At 47.8% G+C, this 16,205-nt stretch overlaps 5 protein-coding genes across 5 annotated transcripts; 2 read left to right on the forward strand and 3 right to left on the reverse strand.

The window, feature by feature from the left end:
- Positions 1 to 492: 492 nt before the first annotated feature.
- Positions 493 to 7,173, forward strand: LACBIDRAFT_299134 (uncharacterized protein; the record flags this gene model as incomplete). Its single annotated transcript, XM_001882101.1, has 15 exons — positions 493 to 498; positions 552 to 690; positions 749 to 1,114; positions 1,682 to 1,780; positions 1,833 to 1,880; positions 1,935 to 1,946; positions 4,811 to 4,879; positions 4,930 to 5,298; positions 5,354 to 5,708; positions 5,786 to 5,827; positions 5,883 to 5,951; positions 6,047 to 6,085; positions 6,141 to 6,195; positions 7,054 to 7,068; positions 7,150 to 7,173. The coding sequence occupies 11 exons, from the start codon at positions 493 to 495 to the stop codon at positions 5,926 to 5,928; spliced, it is 1,551 nt and encodes a 516-aa protein (XP_001882136.1). The 3' UTR covers positions 5,929 to 5,951; positions 6,047 to 6,085; positions 6,141 to 6,195; positions 7,054 to 7,068; positions 7,150 to 7,173.
- Positions 7,174 to 8,162: 989 nt separating this feature from the next.
- On the reverse strand, positions 8,163 to 8,447 carry LACBIDRAFT_299135 (uncharacterized protein; the record flags this gene model as incomplete). The annotated part of the gene is made up of 2 exons (XM_001882225.1): positions 8,163 to 8,348; positions 8,406 to 8,447. The coding sequence occupies 2 exons, from the start codon at positions 8,445 to 8,447 to the stop codon at positions 8,163 to 8,165; spliced, it is 228 nt and encodes a 75-aa protein (XP_001882260.1).
- Positions 8,448 to 11,522: 3,075 nt separating this feature from the next.
- Positions 11,523 to 11,797, reverse strand: LACBIDRAFT_299136 (uncharacterized protein; the record flags this gene model as incomplete). Its single annotated transcript, XM_001882226.1, has 2 exons — positions 11,523 to 11,710; positions 11,764 to 11,797. The coding sequence occupies 2 exons, from the start codon at positions 11,795 to 11,797 to the stop codon at positions 11,523 to 11,525; spliced, it is 222 nt and encodes a 73-aa protein (XP_001882261.1).
- An 884-nt stretch (positions 11,798 to 12,681) lies between these two features.
- Positions 12,682 to 12,924, reverse strand: LACBIDRAFT_250677 (uncharacterized protein; the record flags this gene model as incomplete). Its single annotated transcript, XM_001882227.1, has 2 exons — positions 12,682 to 12,825; positions 12,877 to 12,924. Coding segments are annotated over 2 exons (192 nt in total), but the record flags the coding sequence as incomplete, so codon positions are not given.
- Positions 12,925 to 13,295: 371 nt separating this feature from the next.
- Positions 13,296 to 15,480, forward strand: LACBIDRAFT_328231 (uncharacterized protein; the record flags this gene model as incomplete). Its single annotated transcript, XM_001882102.1, has 10 exons — positions 13,296 to 13,331; positions 13,627 to 13,693; positions 13,807 to 13,810; positions 13,902 to 14,041; positions 14,100 to 14,465; positions 14,518 to 14,883; positions 14,941 to 14,991; positions 15,201 to 15,248; positions 15,303 to 15,314; positions 15,404 to 15,480. The coding sequence occupies 10 exons, from the start codon at positions 13,296 to 13,298 to the stop codon at positions 15,478 to 15,480; spliced, it is 1,167 nt and encodes a 388-aa protein (XP_001882137.1).
- Between the last annotated feature and the right edge of the window lie 725 nt (positions 15,481 to 16,205).

Consider the following 16,205-nt stretch of genomic DNA (forward strand, 5'->3'; position numbering starts at 1 on the left):
GAGGTATATAGTGACGTGTTGAGAAACTTCGCCGTCATGCCGTGGCGAAGACCTATACGCCGTGGACCACTTTAGGCGGTATGTTTTGGAAGACGGCGCTTTGTTTGTTGGTAGACTCGAAGGATGTGAGGTCGAAGTCAGAGATAAAGCGGAAGCGAGGCGAACTGAGATTGTGAGAGTTCGTCGTGACTCGTGCCAACCCTGCACTTTCTCCACTTCCCCTCCTCAATAACCACTATCTTCCTCCCAGCGCACCATCAGAACTGTATCACAACCTTTATCGCCGCCTCTTCTCAAATATAATCGTGAATTCTCATGAAATTTGCGTTCCGATACTTTTCCACTCGGGAAGTTGGGAGCTTGAAATTTTGAAAGGCCAGTGCACGCACTGGATGGAGTAAAGGCGGAGCTACTCGTTCAACTTCAGAACATCCTACTTGGTCTGGCAGCGAGGTGGCAGCATAAGCGCCAATGCCTCATGTATGACGATCGATGAAGGTATGTCCGATAACTCTTTCCTTCAATTGTCCATCTTGCTGACGTTTCAATAGGTGCTGGTTGAAGCAGCTATGTCTACTCTGCCTGGTCATGATCATCCGTCCAGTTCCACAGCCTCTTCGGGCTGCAAAGGGGATACAGATTCAGCAGCAAAAGTAGGAAAGTCAACAACAAGGACAGGTCCTAGCTATGGTGCGTCCTATACCGAAAGCTCTACTGATGGTTTGAATGGCCTAATTTACTGATGCAGTATATTACCGTCTATACACCAAACTCGGTGCATTCGAATCAAATCGCCCCATCTACCACAACGACCGTTTCATTGGTCGCATTCCAACGAAGTCTTTTGCCCCTCCTCATACCGTCGCGTCTATCAAGCTGTCCTTGTGCGGACTTGAGGACCTTTCGGAGCCCGACAAGGCGCTTCTCTTCACACCGCTCTCAAGCCCAGCACCCAAAGAAGACTCTGCCCGCCTCTCTTTGTACGCTCCTTCTGGGCCAGGCCTGAACGAACAAGATCCAATCGTGTTGGTTGTCGAGTCGGAGAAGAGGTCCGAGGAGGTCTCGCAGCCGGAAAAACTTCCGGAACGCTCTGATGATACCGAGATCCATTACGGCAAGTCTTGTCGACGTCTCTTACTCATATAGTGCACTCATCAGCTTTACAGTATACTACCGTGTGTACTTGTCAGGGGGAAAAGGAGATAAAAATGCAAAGACGTTTTTTGACGAAAGCGACATTTCGTTAGCATCAACGCCCTCTTCATCGCTCCCCCTCACACCATTGGATCTTTGAAAGCATGCATCGCCAAATTTGAAGGCCTCGTAACGCCGGGTCATGCACTTTACACGGACATGGAACTTTTCGAGGGCATGAAAAGTGATGCTGCCATGAGCGACACTGATGACATATCCTTTCAAGGTGGCGCTTATCCGGGTAGCGATGAAAGCGATCATGTAGCCCTTGTCAATGCAACCACCGATATAGCAGCGGACCAAAAGGCTGAGCCTACATCGGGTGAAGTTCTCGGCAACCATCCACTAAACTGTCTAGACACCGCGGCAACAAACCCTGCTCTTTCAGATGGACCAGATCCAAATTTCACGAAACGCGCTCAGTTCAAGAATACTTGTAGTGAGTAACAGTTCCTGAGATAAGTCGATTCTCATTCTTCCGCCGCAGGCTACAAAACAATTGATACCGCCTGGCTATCAGGCGAAAAACATGAGATCGTTTACACAGATGGAGTTATCGTCTCTATGGGGTTGGCCGCTGACAAAAGTATCTCTTCCCTTTTCCGTTTTGTCACCAGTTTGTTGACACATTCGAACAGCGCTTTATTCAGGATACATGGCGATTAATTCCAAGGGTGAAAAAGGCTGTGAGTCCCAAATTGCCTTTGAATTACTAGGTCGTTATTGATTTTCTTTGGCAGTTGTGCGGAGCAGTGAGTGGTCTCCTCCCCCTCGGTCGGAGTATTTGATATCCACCGTTTTGCTAGAGAAGCTTGTTTTCGATTGATTGGTGAATAGTATCAGAGAGTGTGTATGCTTTCGGAATGGGATGGACTTAGGCTTAGGGGAGTCGATGTACCGGTACCGTAGATCTGTTGATATGTAACACAACTCGAAACGAGGGTCTGATCCAAAAAAAAAACGAAGCAGACATTACAACTTGCAACTGTCGACCCTTAACGTTGACGCCTTCAAACGTTCTGTCCTGCTCAAAGGTTCAAGGGATACATAAGGTATTAGTAAGAGCTATACAAAAACGCTCGCATACGCGCACGTTCATTTATTCAATTCCTCATTAGCGTCAGATCGTTAAAGTCGTAAAAATCATAAAAGTCATGAACCTGTTCGAGGCATCTCCCAGAGGCCCAAAATTAACCATTCAAGCAAAGACAACGCTACCTCCTGCTCCTCCTCTTCAACCAACTCGAAATCCCAACCCCAGTCAACCTCACATGCACCTTCAGCACAACAGCACACACGCCAATGCCCACGAGCACGAGGTAACTCCCCCGTCCACTTGTTGATAGGTACAGATCGCGTCGGGCTTCCCAATCACGTCAGGGTCTTCTTTGAGGGGGGATTGAGGTGGAGGGGGTAGAAGAGTTCGGGTTGGAGGAGGAAAAACTTGGGTTGGAGGAGGAGGGAGGGCAGGAGCAAAAGAGGAATGAAAACGTCTTGTCGCCTAACACACCAAAGATGACAGACCGAAGATGACCAATGGGCCATAAATTCGAACCAAGTGCCGAAGCGGACGCGTTGAGGCGACCAAGTCGAGCAGAACGTTTCCATTTCGTCTTCAGCCCGCTTAGGGTCGTTCTTCAACTCGAATCCTCTCTGACCGAGTGCCAGATCTTGCTTGCTCTAGTGCCGCGGCCCTTTATTCCCTCTGTCGTACCTCTTGCTCCCTCCGCTCAATGGCCCTCTCCCTCTCATCCACCTCTTTCTCCTTCCGCGCAAGTGCCTCCTCATGTCACCCCACAGCCTCCTCACGATACTTAACGGCCCTCTGCACCTCCCCAACCCTCTCATCCATTCCCTCGATACTCTCCTGCCTAGCCACCAGTACGAGCTCACGTTCGTCTACGGCTTGTTGGCGGGTAGTGAGGGTTACGCGGAGGGCCGTGAAGTCGTGTTCCGTTGAGTTTGAGACGTCTTGTTCTGTTGTGTGGGCGTGCGAGTCCAGATCCAGAGCTGGACGATCACAACGCTGAGACTCGTTGCCCACCACATACGCTCCATAAGTCGGGTTTCCTCCTGTCTCCTGCGTCTTTCTTTTCCCCCTCGTTTACTTTCTCTTCGCCTTTCGTGCCTTCTTGAGCCTTCCCCTCCACTTCTACTCTTCATTGTCAATGGAGGGGGAAAAGATTCGAGCACGGAAGTTGATTGACCTTCGACATGTCTTGATAAACTCGCGCAACTTCACAAGAATTGCTGAGAGGTTCAACATAAAGGGTCCCATATCTTTGATCTGGACAGCTGGTGGAGGAACCTTATCCGAACAAGGCCGGAAATGCTCTAGACGACGACGGTGAGGACTCTACGGAGAACGAGATTTGTATGCTTACGTCTTCATTTAGGAGAAACAATGTACCACGGCTTCGAGCATCTCCGGACTTCTTAAAAAATGGAACTCCCTGGAATATCATGCAAAGGGGGACCGTTTGCAAAGCAGTTTTTGAGGGTCTTCAAGTCTATCCCAGACTTCGTCTGAAATGGCGACGATAAGATTATGAGGATAAACAAGAGTTGATTGGCATGAAACAAACCGTGTTCAAAACGGTAATCAAAGTGCTCGTCGAACGGCCATTCCCCAACAGATCCCCCTTCTAATAAAGCCACTCCCTGAAGTTCCGCGGACAGTGTGGAGTAACGCCATGTTCACAGACCCAGTTGTCGAACGCCGAAATCCTAGTATAGGCGATCCCATCCTGCGACATGAATTATCAAAGTACTTGGTAGTGTAGGGGCGCATGGCGAGCTTTTCATCTTGTTTTCATCGTTGGCCAGATTCTGATTCAACACCTAAACATTCGTGAGAGGTGAAAGTGTGAGCATGATATAAGATACGCACATACTTATGGTCCTCTAGGATCGCAGAGAATTTCGTCGCAAGGAAATGGATAAGAAAATTCGGATGATGCGTATAGCAAGCGTATAGTTGTCTGGTATTGAGAAACGTCACCGTCATGACGTGGCGAAGACCTGTTCGCCGTAGACCTCATTCAGCAGTATGATTTGGGAGACGGCGCCTTGTTTAATGGTAGACTCGAAGGACGTGAGGTCGAAGTCAGATATAAAGTGGAATAGAGGTGAACCGCACTCGGATATGGCTGGCGATCGGAACCACCAATGCGCATGGAGGTCGCCTCTGAAGACGGTGCTGTCAACCTGTACCCCCTCCACGACTTCCACCTCTCCTCAATAACCACACTCTTCCTCCCAACGCACCATCGGAACTGTATCATCAACCTCCATTTCCACCTCTCCCCCATATAATGGTGGTTTCTCATGAACTTGCGCTCCCCAAGTTGAGAGCTTGAGAGTGGGCTGGAAGGAGGGAAGGCGGAGCTACTTGTTGAGAACATCCTACGTGCTCTGGCAGCGAGGGCACGGTTGATGGATAAGCGCCGATGCATGATGCATGACAGTGCTCGATGAACTTTGAAGGCCGCAGGCGTGTCCGGTAACTCTTTCCTCCAATCGTCCATCTTGCTGATATTTCACAGGTTCTGGTTGGAAATGGCGATGTTTACTCTCCCTGGTCGCGATCATACGTCCAGCTCCACTGCCTCTTCAGACGGCAAAGGGGGTACAGATTCAGCATCTAAAGATGGAAAGTCAACGAAAAGGACAGGTCCTACCTATGGTACGTCGCTATCCCGAAAACTCTACTGCCGGCCTAATTTACTCATGCAGTATATTACCGTCTATACACCAAACTCGGTGCATTTGAATCAAATCACACCCTCTACCAGAACGACCGTTTCATTGGCCGCATTCCGTCGAAGTTGTTTGCCCCTCCTCATACTGTGGCGTCTATCAAGCGGTCCCTCTGCAAACTTGAGGGCCTTTTGGACCCCGACAAGGCACTTGTTTTCGCACCGCTCTCAAGCCCAGCACCCAAAGAAGACTCTACCCGCCTTTCTTTGAACGCTCTTTCTGGACCAGGCCTGTCCGAACTAGATCCGATCGCGCTGGTTGTGGAGTCGGAGAAGCGGACCAAGGAGGCCTCGCAATCGGAGACCCAGCTGCCGGAATGCTCTGATAATACTGACATCCACTACGGCAAGTCTTGTGCATGTCTCCTACCTAAATACTGCACTCATCATCAGCTTTACAGTATACTATCGTGTTTACCTATCAGAAAGCGAAGGAGAAGCAAAGGCAAAGACATCCTTTGACGAAAGCGATATTTCGTTAGGACGCATCAACACCCTCTCCATCGCTCCCCCTCACACCGCTGGGTCTTTGAAAGCACGCATCGCAAAAGTTGAAGGCCTTGTCACGCCGGGTCATGCACTCTACAAGGATATGGAACTCTTCCAAGACACGGATAGTGATGCTGCCATGAACGACACCGACATCATTTCCTTCCAAGGTGACGATTATCCGGGCAGTGATAAACGCGATCACGTAGCCCTTGTCAATGCAACCACCAATACAGCAGCGGATCAAAAGGCTAAGCCTACACCAAAGCCTACACCAGGTAAGGCGCTCGGCAAATATCCCCTAGACACTGCGGCAACAAACCGTGCTTTTTCAAATGGACCAGATTCAAATTTTACGAAACGCGCTCAATTAACTCATGGTGGCGGTGAGTAACAGTTCCTGAGATAATCCAATTCTCATCCTATAGTATCCCACCGCAGACTACAAAGCAAAGGATTCCGCCTGGCTATCAATAACCAAAGATGAGATCGTTTACACGGATGGAGTTAGTGTCTCCAAAGTTCATTCCCTCAACAGCGGTATTTTTTTTCCTTTTCTGCTTCATCACCAGTTTGTTGACGGTTTGTCGGAACAGGCTCTTATACAGGATACATGGCGATTAATTCCAAGGGTGAAAAAGGCTGTGAGTCTCCAATTTACCTTTGGGTCACTAGGTGGTTATTGATTTTCTTCGGTAGTTGTGATGTCGAGTAAGTTGTCTCGTCCCTCTGTCGGAGTATTTGATATCCACCGTTTGCTAGATTATGTTCAATTTATCTGATTGGTGAACATTGGAGAGAGTGTATGCTTTCGGAATGGAAATATGTCAGGATTTAGGCTCAGAAGGGGTCGACGTACCGGTCCCGTAGATTTGTTAACATGTAACACGAGAAACGAGGAATTGATTACGAAAAACCAAGCAGACATCGCTGATTGTTGAAGCTTTCAATTGCAAATGTTCAGTCCTGCTCAAAGATTCAAGCGATACATAAGGTATAACTAACTATATCAGAGATATTTACAGGAACAAAAAAACCAAAACGCTCGCATACGCGCGCGTTCATTTATTCAATTCCTCGTCAGCATCAGTCAAAAAGAGATCGTGAAAAAGTCGTAAAAGTCATAAAAGTCATAAACCTGTTCAAGGCATCTCCCAGAGGCCCAAAATCGGCCATTCAAGCAGCAATACTACCGCATGCTCCTCCTCCTCAACCAACTCCATATCCCAAACCCAGTCAACCTCCTCACAAGCAACTTCAACACAACAGCACACGCGCCAATACCCACGAGCACAAGTAACCCCCCCCCGTCCACCTTTTGACAGGTACAGATCGCGTCGGGCTTCCCAGTCGCGGCAGGGTCTTCTTTGAGCGGGGATTGAGGAGGAGGGGGTGGGGGTGGAATGATTAGGGTTGGAAAAGAGGAACGAAAACGTCTTGTAGCCGAATACACGAAAGACGACAGACCGAAGGAGGGTAATGGGCCATGAATTTGACAAAGTCGACGCGTTGGGAGCACCAACTTGAGGAGAACGCGTTTCCTCGAAATCTTCAACCCGTTTAGAACGTTCTTCAAGCTCGAATCCTCTCTGTTCAAGCGCTTGCTCCAATTCCACGACCTTCTCTTCCCCCCCTCGTACCTCCCGCTCCCTCCTCTCAACCGCCCTCTCCCTCTTCTCCGCCTCTTTCTCCCTCCGCCCAACCGCCCCCTCACGATACCCAACAGCCCTCTACACCTCCCGAACCCTCTCCTTCACCCCCTCAATCCTCTCCTGTCTAGCCGCCAGCCCAAGCTCACGTTGGTCTGGGGCTTCTTCGCAGGTTGTGAGTGCTATCCGGAGGGTGGTCAAGTCTGAGCTTGAGTCGTTTGAGGCGAGAGAGGTGAGGTTTGAGTCGATGGGAGTGAGGGACATATTGCCGTGACCAGGTTCTTGGACTTGTTTCTGCTTGACAGGTCCATGATGTTGAGGTGGGTCAAGGTGCGGACCATAAGTCACCTCTTGTCTCCCTCCGTCTCCTGCATATTTCTTCCTCTTCCCGTTATTATCTTTCTCGTTGATGGTTTTCTCCTTCCCTTTCTCATCGATGGTATGATTCAGCCCCATCCGTCTCTGTCTCCGTCACTGGATAATTGTGATGGAGCGGTGTCGTTGCTTCTCTCTGTTTCCGATTCTACTCTGTGTGTAATGGGCAGCACCAGATGTATTCCCCATAACATCATCACCAGACGTATCCCTCAAAATCTAACCAACCCCTCAACCCCAACTCCAACCCTGGGCTGTGGCCTAGGATGATGATGTTTAACAGACCCAGAATCGGTCACCGTCGTCGCAACGCCCTCCTCTTCCTTTCCCCACCCACACCAGCACTGGAAATAGGGGGGGTCTACGAGAAGGTGTTGTCCGTTATGTGGCGGGAGAGGAAGGGACGCGCGTATTGTTGGCCTGGACCACCTATGCCTAAAGGGGTCGGAATGGGGGTATGGAACATAAGAATCCCGTTGGGCGAACGGCGAACCAGTGCCTGTTGAAGGGAACGAAGGCACCCGTAGAAACGAACGGAGACCCCGTATGTACAAATGGAACACGCGACCAAAAATGGGCCCTGCGAAGGAAGAGAGCGCTGAGTCTTGTCGGTCACATCCGATAAGACGTGGAATGTCGTTGGCCTTTTGTCAGAAAATAAGATGTTGAGTTTGGTTCGCTCTTATTCTATGAGCTTTCACCCTACCGTTTCGATTGGAGGTAGAACCAAAGCTGGTGTCCCTGCTCCTCCTCCCCACATCAACGTCCAAAAAGTTGGAAGAGGAATCGTCATGTTGTAGAGAATGAACGGGGAAGCTATGGCCCGACTCGAACCCGGGAGGCGGAGAGGGGGTGGGTTTAGTGGGTTGTTGGTAGTTCGGACCTTCATATCCAATTAGCACTAGGTAGAAACAATACCAAGAACAAGAAGAACACGTACCTTCAAATCGCCCTCGTTCAAAGGTGTTGTCACAGTAGTCATGACGGAGACCTCAAAGGCAAAGACCTAGGTCAAGCTCCTACTATACCTACGCCTGTAGGGAGTTGGGGACACCTGACCACTTGGCGAAGGCGTAGACGGGAAATAGTGGTGTTGTGTGAGCGTGGTACTATGGACTTGGTGGTGCGGTGAGGAAGAAGAGCGGGAAATGATGCCTGTGGATGTTGTTTTTATAGCGTAGGGGTGTGTACTGCGTTTGATGAGGGTTTGGAGATGACGATGGAGGCATCCTTTGTGGGTGAGCTGGTCCGGGTGAATTAATAGGTGGATGTGGAGGATGTGTGGGATCGACTTGGATGGCTTTGACTTGCCATAGCTTTAGTCTCCCGATGTCAGACTCCGATATGAAGTTGATGATAGTCGATCAATTTCATATGGAGTCTGCTTTCAAACGCGCCCGCAACATGGGCGCAGATTATTTCCCACAATATTTATTCCCACGGTTCGCTTTTGCAACATGAAAAGATGTCATGTGATTGCTTCGCGCGACGCGCCTTGGAGGTCAAACAGAAATAGAGGTTATAATTTCGAAGTTTCCTTTGCTCAATGTGCGTGGAACCGGCCACAGTCCCACCTGAGACACCTCATCAACAAAATATTGTTGCACCGATCACTCCTACCCCATTCTGGAACTACAATGGAGTTTCTGAAAGCTCATTTTCTCCAATTCCTTCTTCGCTGTCCCTGTCAGCTTGTAGAGGTATGAAGAGCCAGTACCTGGTCTTCCTCAAGTGCAGTTGTTGGATATATGGCAAGAATGGCTGGATTGGAGGGAATTTCGTGGTCAGACAAAGGGTAGGATCCTCCAGAATAGCAAGAATGGCATGCATAACCATGTATATATATGCAGCTTTTCCCAATCCCATTGCTGAGATTGCAAGGAGGTTGTTTACGTCAAGCAGTGAGGTAATACCCTGAAGTTAGTAGTCATGTGGACCAGATGGGAGGTGTTTCTGTTGGATTTGGAGGGAGAGGGCCCACCCCTCTGCAGATTTGAATGTAGACTTTTTGGTTACAGGTGTTTCAGGCATTATTACCAGGGAAAACGCGTATAATCGTCGATGAAGCACAACTAATTTACAACGCGACGCGGTCCGTGGGAACAAAACGTGACCATTATTTTTACGCCTATGTTGACCTTACCATAAGGCCCAGACTACCATAGCTTGCGATTCATATCACGTTGGTCACATCGTCTTGCGCCGTGACGTCAACAGATTGTCCTGAACCTGTCAATTTTGTGTCAATTGCCTGTCAACGCAATATCAACGACCTCCCTGACTGGAGAGGCGCCCATGTGCCTGTCTAGATAACAACCATTGTAAGGCCCACCGCGCTGAACAGCCATAGAATTTTATAGGCATCGGTACACGTCATTCCCGCACTCAAACGCGTTGGTGCTATCATATGGCAACAGGGACCAGCCAGCTTCAATATCACGGCTAAGACCGATGTTTGTACACTTGCCAATCAATATGCCGAAATAAATTCACTATTCTATTATATAATATTGATATTGTCCATCAAATATTTCATCCTGTAACAATTTCCTATTGATTTCCAAAGTGCCGATTTGCCATATGATGTCCATCTTGTATCTTCGTTGTAGGAAACTTTGCGATTTCTAGAGCTACCATCTCCTACCAAAACCTCTGACCCACCCCAACTCGGATTAGTGTTTCTTCTTGAAGCCATGAAACTACCGATCCACCAGATGCTTCATTGCTGACAACTTACTACACAAAACCTATGCGTGTATAACTTCCGCACTACATACAAAACATGCAATTCTGGCCTGTAGAACATTGAGCGGAAAGGTGACAATGAGATCTCGTTGGCCAGTGGTCACGGCTAGCGTTGCCGAAGTTCAGTCCAGAACTTCGGTTCGAACCCGAACCCTCTGAACCGAACACAAAGTTCGGTTCGGGCTCCAGAAAATTTCTGGAGAACAGGTTCGGACTGAACCGAACCTCTGAACCTTTAGCCACTGGGGGGCCTACTTTCCCTCTGTTTTGGACATTTTTTTTGCAATTTTTTGTTCAAAACTATTGTGATCTGTAACAACTACAGTATTTAAATGTAAAGTATCAATCCTTCATCTGGGTAATGGTTGATGGCCATATTTTAGGTCGCTTTCCCACACGTGCACTTGTTGGGGTCTGTTGTATAATATCTATTTGGCTTATCAAACATGGTTTGTGCCACAGCATTGCATAAATAACTGATTTTTAGAGATTACACATGAGTTTTGAAGCATTTGGACACGAAAAAAAGGCAAAAAAATTGATTTAAAAAAATTACAAGGTTCAGAAGGTTTGAACCTGAACCGAACACACGGTTCAAGTTCGGTTCAGGCTCGGAAAATTTGTAGGAGGTTCAGGTTCAGGTTCGCACCAAAGGGGGTCTGAACCGGACTGAACTGAACTTCGGCAACGCTAGTCATGGCTGTCCAGCACAACGATTAGGATGCAGTTGGGATGCAGCAAAAGGGAAGAGTGTTGGGAGACATGCAGCATGCGAAATGACAGTGGCAAACCAAGGAAGATCGGCGGTGGGTCATCACATTAGAGGAGTTGAACATCTATGCGGAAATATTGTCGAGATGTCGGCACGGTGTTTGTTTGCGCCGAAGGAACTTGAACTTGACATTGAGTCTGTTCATTGCTTGATGAGATGCTGAAACTTAAAAGAACATGTTCTGAGAGAGGTTTCAATCTTTTTTTTCATAGTGCTAGGAAGATGTGCACTGGTCGACGTTCAGTTCATGCCGAGAGGCGCGACAGGCAATCATCAAACACGACTGTCTACCTCATGGCTTTGTTGATCTCAACTCTAAGTATTCTGCTCTATGGGCTAGCCCACCGCTTCGACCTGCACACCTAGTTGAGCCACTATGATATGGAACACGATTTGTGCAACTCAATGTGTACTTATTCTTTCCTCATCTGCCGACATTCTCATCATCACAGACTTGAATGCATGACAAATCGACAGCCAGGTACTGCTACGGTAGTATTGTTGTATACATTGGGCTGGATAGTTCAGTGCATTACCTTTCTATCCCGCACAATTGCCCGTTGATATACAGACAGTGGGCGAGCCAACGACGAGACTTGGGGTTGACGGTGGAACACCAGTGAACTTGGGTTGGAGGTGGAATGGTGGGACACGGACCAGGGCGGTGTGTACGGATGAGTATGGAGGAAGCAGCCAGTTGACCAACTTTGGGAAAGCTGGTGGAGGAACTGATAAAAAGAGAGATCAGAAACAATTTAATAACATTGAGTGTCAGGCTTACAGTCAATGGTTAGACCAAAACAGGGTGAGTCCATGGAAGATAGTAGAGTCTTGTTCACCTCAGTTATTAGCCAACAAAGACGAACAAATCAAAACCACATACCGCATGTCTTGCGTACAACTCTACTTCTCATCCCTCCTGCTGTTGGGCCTAATCATGCTTCGCGCTTAAGCTCCGCCTTTCCGAATCCCTGGAATGCAAGCGAAGTCAGTATGCAGAGCCTCGTAACAGCTGATAAGCTTGTCCATGTAAGAGAAGGGGTGTCGTTCACCTCAGTTATCAGCCAATAAAAGATGAGCAAGTCCAAACCACATACTGCAACTAGTGTTTGAAAGTCCGGTTCGGTCCGGTTTTTTGATGCCCAGGGGTGTTAACCGTAACCGTAACCGGTCTGCCTTTTCCCCAGAAGTCAAAAGACCAGACCGGACTGCAAAAAGACTGCAGACTGCGGTTTTTTGTGGTCTATAGACCGGTTTCGGTCTGCATCAGTTTTAACCGGTTTATGACCGGTCTTTGGGCCAATATTTTAAAATTATGAATCGGTAAATTTATTAACATTTCTAATAGCTTCAAAACGAGCCCAAGAACGTTAAATTCCGTTAGGAATTGGTGCTTCTATAAAATAAGTCTGGTACATCTATTATTCCCAAAAGTAATTCACATTTTAATTCATATCTCTCTCGTTTTTTTACCAAATCGTACGTTCTTGGGTGCGTTTTAAAGGGTATTTAAGGGGCTACAAAAGACCGGTCCAAACCGGTCAAGACCGGTTCACGTTAACCGGTTTTTTTGCGGTCTTTACATTTCAAAAATAAAAGACTGTAACCACAGGTCCGGTCTTTTGCAGTCTTGGTCCGGTCTGGTTATGGTCTTTTTCCAGTCACAAGACCGGACTTCCAAACACTAACCGCAACAGATTTACAACAAGGATCCAATGTAAACAAGCTGATGCACCAAAATCATGTAGCGTGCACCTGAACGCCTTGGTGTGCAAACAACATTGAGCGCTGTCACTGTCGTTCGCTTCGCATGCTCTGTGTGTGTTACTGAGTCATGAATAACCTAAGGGCAGAGAGTTCGAAGCACTGGAGACGTGACAAACAAGGTAACAACACACATTTCAAGAAAAATCTTCCAGACACCACAAGTCTCCTTATAGAAAAATATGCTTCACACTTCCACAATGAGCGGGAGAATGAATAGCAGGCTTCGTAATGCCTATGAAACCGATGAGCGAATGAGATGGCGGCAGCGACAGGAAATATACCATCTTACAGTGGCGCTTAAGCTCCACCTTTCTGGAATGAGAATAAATGAGCAATTGCTACATAAACCACTGAAGCCCTCAGAGGCCTATCTATCCATCTTTCCTGTGCCTCTTTGTTCAGGAGAAGGACACAAGGGAGCCAGAGAAGATGCCATTGACAGCCGCAAATCCCACCAGATGAGTTGAATCTTGATCCAAAATCCACCGAGAGTCCGCCTTGCACTTGACCCAAGGGTCTCGTAGTTGAGCCTCCTCGCCATCACAAATGGTGTTGGGTGACTTGGGCAATCACTCATCGTTGGTGAGTTTCACGAAGAGTTTCTGGGAAACCTTTGTTGGACCATTGGTGGGTTGAGCGAGAATGCAGCTGGACCTGCGGCGACCTAAAGAGTGTTCAGCGGAGGTATGTGACATGACGCGATGCGATGCGAACCTTCTTACTGTAGGGGAGACAGAGTGTGATGAGAGGGAAGGAGGTCTTGATAGAGATGGCAAACGATTGCGCGGCACCTTGGCGATAATTGATAGGAAATTGTGACAATACCAATATTATATTATAGAATTAATTAATTAACTTCGGCATACTGATCGGCAAGTGTACAAACATCGGTCTTAGCCGTGATATTGAAGCTGGCTGGTCCCTGTTGCCATACTATCAACCCTGTAAGTACTTTCTCCACTTATTACAGTGACCCTTCTGATTTGTGATTAAGCACTCCCTTCCTCCCAGCGCACTGTCAGAATTGTATCGTCAAACATCTGACTTACTCTGGCAGCGAGGTGACAGCATAAGCGCCAATGCCTCGTGGATGATAAAGGTATGTCCAATAACTCTTTCCTTCAATTGCCCATCTTGCTGACATTACAATAGGCGCTGGTTGGAAGCAGCTAAGTCTACTCTGCCTGGTCGCGATCATACGTCCAGATCCACTCCCTCCTTAGACGGCAGAGGGGGTGCAGATTTAGCATCTAAAGATGGAAAGCCAACGAAAAGGACGGGTCCTAACTACGGTGTGCCCTATCCCGAAAACTTGACTCCTGGCTTCAATGTGCTAATTCACTCGTGCAGTATACTATCGTCTATACACCAAACTTGGTGCATTCAAATCAAATCGCCCCCTTTACGACAACAACCGTTTCATTGGCCGCATTCCAACAAAGTCTTTCGCCCCTCCTCATACGGTAGCATCTATCAGGCGCTCCCTATGCAAATTTGAGGGCCTCTCTGAGCCCGACAAGGCGCTTGTCTTCACACCACTCTCAAGCCCAGCACCGATGGAAAACTCTGCGCGCCTCTCTCTCTTTGCTCCTTCTGGGCCAGGCTTGTCTGAACAAGATCTGATCGTGCTGGTTGTCGAGTCGGAGAAGAGGACCAAGAACATTACGCTGTCGGAGAAGCTCCCGGAATGCTCTGATGATACTGATATCCACTACGGTACGTCTTGGCAACGTCTCCTATCTAAATAATGCACTTATTAGCTTTTCAGTGTACTATCACCTTTACTCATCAGAAGGAGATGGAGATGAAAAGGCAAAGAGGTCCTTTGATGAGAGTGACATGTCATTAGGGCGCATCAACGCCATCTTCATCGCTCCCCCTCATACTGCTGGGTCTTTGAAAGCATGCATTGCAAAAGCTGAAGGCCTTGTCACACCCAGTCATGTGCTCTACAACGACATGGAACTCTTCCAAGACATGACTAGTGATGCTGCCATGAGTGACACCGATGTCATATCCTTCCAAGGTGACACTTATCCGGGTAGCGATGAAGGTGATCCCGTAGCCCTTGTCAATGCAACTGCCAATACAGCTGCAGACCAAAAGACCAAGCCTACACCAAAGCCTACACCAGGTAAAGTTCTTGGCAAATACCCAATAGACACTGCGGCAATAAACTGTGCTTTTTCAGATGGACCAGATTCAAAATTCATGAAACACGCTTGGTTGACTCGTACTTTCGGTGAGTAACAGTTCCTGAGACAATCCAATTCTCATCATATAGTATCCTACCGCAGACTACCATAGCATTGATTCTGCCTGGCTGTCAATAACCAAAGATGAGATCGTTTACACAGATGGAGTTATTGTCTCCAAAATTTACTCCCCCCACAACCGTATTTCTTTCCTTCTCTGCTTCATCACCAGTTTGTTGATGCTTTGTCGGAACAGGTACTTATTCAGGATACATGGCGATTAATTCCAAGGGTGACAAAGGCTGTGAGTCCCAATTTGCCTTTGGGTCACTAGGTGGTTGTTGATATTCTTTGGCAGTTGTGAATGGGGGTCAGTGGTCTCCTCCTCCTTGGTCGGGGTACCTGATATTCACCGTTTTGCTAGGTAATATTATGTACTTTGATTGATCGCTGATTCAGAATATCAGAGAGAGAGTATGCTTTTGGAATGGGATCTGTCAGGACTTATAATCTGTACTTTACCCTCCCCGGCTTAATCCATATGGAATGCATGGAAGGGGGGTGGATTCCAGGAATTCCAGATGGATTCCATGGAATGGCAGATGGACTCCATACTTTCTGGGGATGGATTCCATGGAATGGCTGATGGACTCCATACTTTCTGGAGATGGATTCCATGGAATGGCTGATGGACTCCATACTTTCTGGAGATGGATTCCATGGAATGGCTGATGGACTCCATACTTTCTGGAGATGGATTCCATGGAATAGCTGATGGACTCCATACTTTTTTAGATGGAATCCATACTTTTTCCATATGGAATTCAGATGGAATAAGTCCCAATTCCACAATTATTATCATAGAATCACAAGTCCAGACTTAATCTGCAAAGTTCCAACTTAAACACTAATAAATGAAGAAAACTAAGGTGTATTGAAACAGACTACATAATTTTATTTTACTACATATAATATTAAAGGGAGGGGGAGGGAGAGGTATAGATATAGAGTGATCAAGGGAGGGGGAAGTGATGGAGGGGAGTGGGAGTTGTGGAGAGAGGGAGTTGTGGAGAATGAGGAGGGAGGGGAGGGGTGGAGAGTGATGGAGGTGGGGAGTTATGGAGGGGGAAGGAAAGGTGGAGAGGGGGGCAGCAATTAGAGGGGGAGCAATGGGGGAGGGTGTGATGTGGAATAATGATGGAGGGAGGGGGGGCTCACCTGGGCTCGTCACTGTGTTCGTGGATGGGCGGCGGACATTTTC

This window comes from Laccaria bicolor, genomic scaffold (genome assembly GCF_000143565.1).
Source record: "Laccaria bicolor S238N-H82 LACBIscaffold_15 genomic scaffold, whole genome shotgun sequence".
Classification (NCBI taxonomy): domain Eukaryota; kingdom Fungi; phylum Basidiomycota; class Agaricomycetes; order Agaricales; family Hydnangiaceae; genus Laccaria; species Laccaria bicolor.